The following is a 6,051-nucleotide window of genomic DNA, read 5'->3' as shown; positions in this document are numbered from 1 at the left end:
TTTTCTCTTCTCTCCCTCTTCTCTCCTCTCTCTCTCTCTCTTTAGTCTATCTATCTATCTATTGATCTCTCTTCTATCTATCTATCTATCTATCGTATCTATCTATCTAAATTCTCTGCTCTCTCTGCTCTCCCTCTCCTCTCTCTCTCCTCCACTCTCTCTCTCTCTCTCTCTCTCCTCTCTCTCTCCCTTCCTCTCTCATCTCTCTCTCCATCTCTCTCTCTCTCTCTACTACTCTCTACTCTCTCCTCTATCTATAATTTGCTCTCCCTTTCTCTTTCCCTTGCTTCCCCTCTCTCCTTCTCTCTGCTCTCTCTCTCATCGCTCTCTCTCTGTCTCTTTCACAGACGCACACAGTCCATCTCGGGAGAGGACTCGAACCCGGGACCCGCACGCTGATCCAAACAGCGCGCGGAGGCAGCGAATACTACACACCAGCGCGCGGGACTCGAAACCAGGGACCCGCACGTCGGTTCGCCACACGCGGAGGGCTCTCGAATAACTACACGCCAACGCGCACCCAGGACTCGAACCCGGGACCCCGCACTTTGATCACAAACACGTATGTAGTGAATAACTACACGCGCACCCAGGACTCGAACCCGGGACCCCGCACTTTGATCACAAACACGGATGCAGCGAATAACTTGCACGCGCACCCGGGACTCGAACCCGACACCCGGGGGGTGGTGGGTGGTGGATGGAAGGCATACGTACCGTGTGGCGAGCGATAGCCGGCGTGGTGCATCGCGCGCGCGGCCGCCGGCGACGCGTAGTAGCCGTTCACCGGATTTCCGTTACTGTCCAGCGAGTGAAAGAAGACGTCGACGTCCTCGGGAGGCAGGAGACTCGAACCCTGCGCGTCGTGGTGCGCCTGATGCATCGTCGGCCAGCGATGCGGCTGCGTCGCCTGCATCTGCTGGTCGACACTAGTCGCCATCACATCCATGCTGTCTGCTGCAGCGTCAGCGTTAGCGTCGGCGACGGATTCAGCGTCGGCGTCGGCGTCGTCGTCGGCGTCGGCGACGGAGTCACTGCTATATTAGTCCCGGCGTGTGCACTGCTGCTGCTGCTCACTATCCACGTCGGTTTTTACGTCGGCTGTGACGCCGTCGGCTCGAGTGTGTGTGTGTCGGTCGGCTCTGGTAGGTAAGAACAGAGAGAGAGATGAGATGATCTCGCGAGAGTTCGTCCGCTTGTCGTTAGATCGTCGGTTCGTCTGCTGCTGCCGACACGAGCCTTGCTATCACGTGTAGCGTGTACACGCGCGCATATATTACACGCACGCACGCGCGCGCGTGTAAATACAGAGATATATATATATATCTAGAGAGAGATATATATACACGCGTGTAGCTTGGGACACACGTCGTCCTGCGTATCGTAGGGTTGATACCGAAAGAGATTTCTCCACGCCGCAACACACAGCCACGCGTGCGTGTGTGTGTGTATCTGTGTATGTATGTGTACACGACGGATCAGCGTGCAGATAAGTCAGTCAGTCGCGCTGCCACACGGTCATCAACTGCTATCGCTGGCTGCGCGCGGAACCTGATTAAGATATTTGTACTACAAGCGTCGCAGTTGGCTACGCGCGGTAGGGCGGCGGGCGCTATCAGCGACCCGCTCCGATGAATCGACGCAGATAAGCACAGTCGATAAGGACGCCAGCTCGACGCTGATTGGTCGCGGGCGCTTTCCGGCAGGACACGTGCTAGCGCGGCGGCGGCGCCCCCCATTATCATTACTAGCGTGAAATGAGCAGCGCGATGTGACGTCAGCGGCGGCGGGGAGGGGGAGGGTGACGTCATCGGCGGAGGAAAAACCGCGACTCTATCTCGTTCTCTCTCTCTCTCTCTTATATATGTATATGATTATTATTTCGTAGCCTGTGTGTGTGTGTGCTGGTATTTTACGAGGGGGTCACGCGCGCAGTCAGGAAGTGCAGCTCGTCCTATAGTCTCTCCATGGCACGCGGCAATTGTGTGGATTTACCCAGGCTCGATGTGAATAGACACATTGAATAGCTCTCCCGGCACGCCATAGCGTGCGAGACAATCGAAAAAAAGGACAGTATAATATCAATTACTCCTATTATAGCGTGGCAATATACGGGAGTGAGTCGCTCGCCCTTGTACACGCCTGCGTGAACATCGTGTGGGAGAGAAAAATAAACATGCATGCGGGGCAAGCTAGTTAGTTTTTAGCTAGCTGCACATTCGGTAAAACACCTGTTCAGCCATGCTGCTACACATGTAAGGTGTCACTCTATAAGTATAATACTACACCTGCACGTATATGGCACGTTATATATACGTGCGTGCGTGCACCCATGTATGTATCACTCTAACACTACACCTGCACGTATATATGGCGCATTATATATGCGTATATGCGCGCGTGCGTGCGTGCACACGTGTATGCATCACTCTAACACTACACCTGCACGTATATATGGCGCATTATGTATGCGTATATGCGCGCGTGCGTGCGTGCACACGTGTATGCATCACTCTAACACTACACCTGCACGTATATATGGCGCATTATGTATGCGTATATGCGCGCGTGCGTGCGTGCACACGTGTATGCATCACTCTAACACTACACCTGCACGTATATATGGCGCATTATGTATGCGTATATGCGCGCGTGCGTGCGTGCACGCGTCGTTGCTGTGTAGGTGCGCGCGCGTGTTGAGGGAATACAAAGACAGCGTAGGTGATTTGCGAGTGAGTGAGGGGCAGGTGCTAGCGTGTCATTACCTCACCTCCGTTACTCATAGAAGCATGAGCGATGCTGCCACTGCATATCCCGCACGCACGCACGCACGCACGCACGCATGCACGCACGCATGCACGCACGCACGCACGCAGGCATTGCGGAATGCAACGAAACGAGATATGCGCGCACGCATGCACACACGCGCGTGCGCGCACACACACACATACATACACACACATATATTTATGTGTATATATATATATATATATATAATTATACATATATAAATATATATATAAATAAATAAATAAATAAATAAATAGACATCTACGTATAGCGGGAAACAGACGGACACTTACCGGTGCTCGAGCGTGCTTTCGTTCTCGTCCTAGCTAGCGTCTTCGCGCTAAACACGGATGCGGCAGGATGAAAGCCGACGTGACTGAGCGACGTGGGACCGAAGTCGGAGTGCGAGGACATGTACGACGGCATCGGATGCGGCGGGTAGCTCTGGTGATGCTGCGAAGCCAAGCTGGAGGCGGCGGCGGCGGCGGAGGAGGCGGCCGACGGCGGCGGCGGCTGCAGCATGCCATGGTTATCGGGCAGGGCGCTAAGCGAGCCGGTGCTGGTACCTTCTCGGCTGTACTTGTGCTGCTTGTCAGCCGCCAGGCCCGCCTGCTCGGCAATGCCGTTGCCGTACGCCGTCGTGACGGCCTGCTCGATGTTGCTCTCCGAGCTGATGTCCTTCGGCGGCGTCGGCGGGAAGCTGACGTAGTAGGGACTAGAGTGGTGGCCGCCTGCGATCGAGCTGCTCAGCTGCGCGGCTGGAGATGGGTGGTGCGGGTTCTTGTAGGGGTTACACCAGGCGGAGGGCACGGGGTGGCCGCCGGCCGTGTGCGCGTGCGGAACGACGGGCTTCTCCGGCGCGAGCGTCCACGGATGCAGCGGCGAGTGGAAGTGCGGTCGGCACACCTGTGCGCTGGCGACGCGTGCTAGAAACAAGAAGTCGGCCATGTTTAGTTTTACGAGTTCACCACAACCTCATAGTTAGTAGTTATTTTCGCACAGTTCACCACAACACTAGTAATCTACTACTAGTAGTAGTTGTTGTTGTTGTTGTTGTTATTGTTGTTTTTGTTGTTGTTTATCTAGTTCACTATTGTCGTCGGCGCCGTCCACGGCTGTATGTACGCGCACGTACACGCACGCACGCACGCACGCGCGTTGTTGTTGTTGTTGTTGTTGACAACGTAAAAGCAGCAGTAGTCGTATTAACAGGGCTGCTATCGCGCGCGCTCACACGCACGCACGCACGCACGGGTACACAATCCCGGGCGACGCCTGCGGACGTCGTCGTAAGCAAACACACACACGAACAAACACACGCGCACGCACGCACAGATAGAAGACAGATGCACGCACGCACGCGCGCACTGCCGACCGCGGAGTCGCACGCGATTGAAGTAAAATGCGCGAACGACGCAAACACGCGTCGGCTATATCAACCTCCGTCGCCCCGCGTGTGCGTGCGTGTGCGTGTCTCGCCGCTCACTCACTCGCTCGCCGAATCCGCGCTTAAACAACAAACAATAACAGACAAAGGGCGTGAGGCGTTAGCGGTTCGGGGCGTCACCAAAACCGACTACTTAGTATCAATTATGCACGCCGATATCCTATAATATCACTCCCTCTCTCTCTCGCTCTCGCTCTCTCTCGAGCGCGAATTAATTGAACTAAGCTGAATATTCGCGCGCGCGTAGGTATCGCTCGCAAATCTCCACCCGAAACGAAAATGTGTCCGTCGCTGATAGCCGCCGTTTACAAATAACTGCAGGCATAAGCTGCCTCACGCGCGCGCGACCACCGCTAATCCCCATGATTGTTGTTATTTAAGCATAATGAATATTTGAAAATCGTCGCCGCCTGTTTGGCCGCTGATATGAAACGCATAAAGTAAATAAAAACGTCGCGCGCGCGTCGCAAATCCCCGCAGAGGCGTGCGGCGTGGCGATACAAGATAACGTGCTGCTGCTGCTGCTGCCGCGGCGGCGGCGGCGGTGGTGGTGATGATGCGGGAAACTGTGTGACTGGGATGCTGTCGTTGCTACGGTGATGATGCATCCGATATCGTTATTGTCAAAAAGCTTTATAAAAGTCGGCGGCGGCGACGGAGAGAGTGACAGCGGCGGGGAGAGGGTGGGCGAGGCGGCGGGAGAGGGTGGGCGAGGCGGTGGGAGAGGGGGCGGAGAGACGGTGTGAGAGGAATGAGACAGATTGGCAGCCGGTGACAGAGAGAGGTACACACCGGGAGAGAGACACACACACTCAGTGAGACAGAGAGAGAGAGGCCAAGCTAGAGATACAGACAGACGGACAGAGGGAAAGCATGAGTGAGCGAAGGGGAAGGACAACAAGAGAAAAATAGAGATGCGATAGAGAGAGAAAGAGAGAGATGAGAGAGAGAGAGAAAGAAAGAGAGAGAAAGATAGAACGAGAATGAGAGAGAGAGAAGGAAAGAGAGAGAATATGTGTAAAGAGCTGCGACAAAGAGTTGACACCAGCACGTATGTGCACATATGAAATATTACGCTGATCGGAATTTTCTCACCACTAAGAATTTTTCCACCATGCACTTAACGTTAATAATTATGTCGCTATGCGCCCTAGCCAGCGGCGGTGTATTTCCCTTACCGGTTACGATCAACTGGTAACTCTTACCCGTACATATTAGCAAGAGTCCATAATAAAAAATGATTTTTTAGATTAGTAGAAATTTTCTATTGTGAACTTTTGTTATTACGCAACGAAAAAGTTAGAAGTTGCATTAGAAGATCCATCCCGGGTGTCTGTAAACCACCGTGGCCGCGAGTGTGTTCGTGTGCACGCGTGCGTGCGTGCGTGCGTGCGTGCGTGCGTGCGTGCGTGCGTCTGTCGTCGGTGTACGGGTGGTTCGTATGTACGACGAAAACGAAGGGAACCTGTCGCTCGCTGAGATATGCGTGTACATTTCCTGCGCGCGGACGTGATAGCGAGCACGACGGAGGCGGGAAACCACCGAGAGAAGGTAAAAAGAAGGTAAAGGACTTTACAAATCTACCGCGAGATGGACGGAGAATATTCGGCGTAGAACGTCCAGGGAATGATTGAGACCTGCCACTATATAATATACTACTACCCTGCAGCTATATGGTTTCTATCTACTACTCGCCGATAGTAGTTTTGCACTGACGGTTTGGTCAGTACGACGAGTAGAAGTGGAATAAATCTAGCCTCCAGCCTACCGGTCAACGTGCGGCGAATGCGTAAATGATTATATATATATATAAT

The 6,051-nt window shown here is 53.7% G+C and overlaps 1 protein-coding gene across 1 annotated transcript in view; it reads right to left on the bottom strand.

Moving 5' to 3' along the window:
* LOC106818682 (transcription factor GATA-3-like) overlaps window positions 1-3,738 on the bottom strand; it is a 14,874-nt gene extending 11,136 nt beyond the window's left edge. Inside the window, exon 1 of the mRNA XM_014823363.1 lies at window positions 3,084-3,738. Within this exon, the coding sequence (XP_014678849.1) occupies window positions 3,084-3,738 (655 nt within the window). The remainder of the gene's footprint in view (window positions 1-3,083) is intronic.
* Window positions 3,739-6,051: the final 2,313 nt, after the last annotated feature.

The sequence above is a fragment of the Priapulus caudatus genome, unplaced genomic scaffold (genome assembly GCF_000485595.1).
Source record: "Priapulus caudatus unplaced genomic scaffold, Priapulus_caudatus-5.0.1 Scaffold2429, whole genome shotgun sequence".
Classification (NCBI taxonomy): Eukaryota; Metazoa; Priapulida; class Priapulimorpha; order Priapulimorphida; family Priapulidae; genus Priapulus; species Priapulus caudatus.
This window is presented reverse-complemented; position numbering and strand designations above follow the sequence as displayed.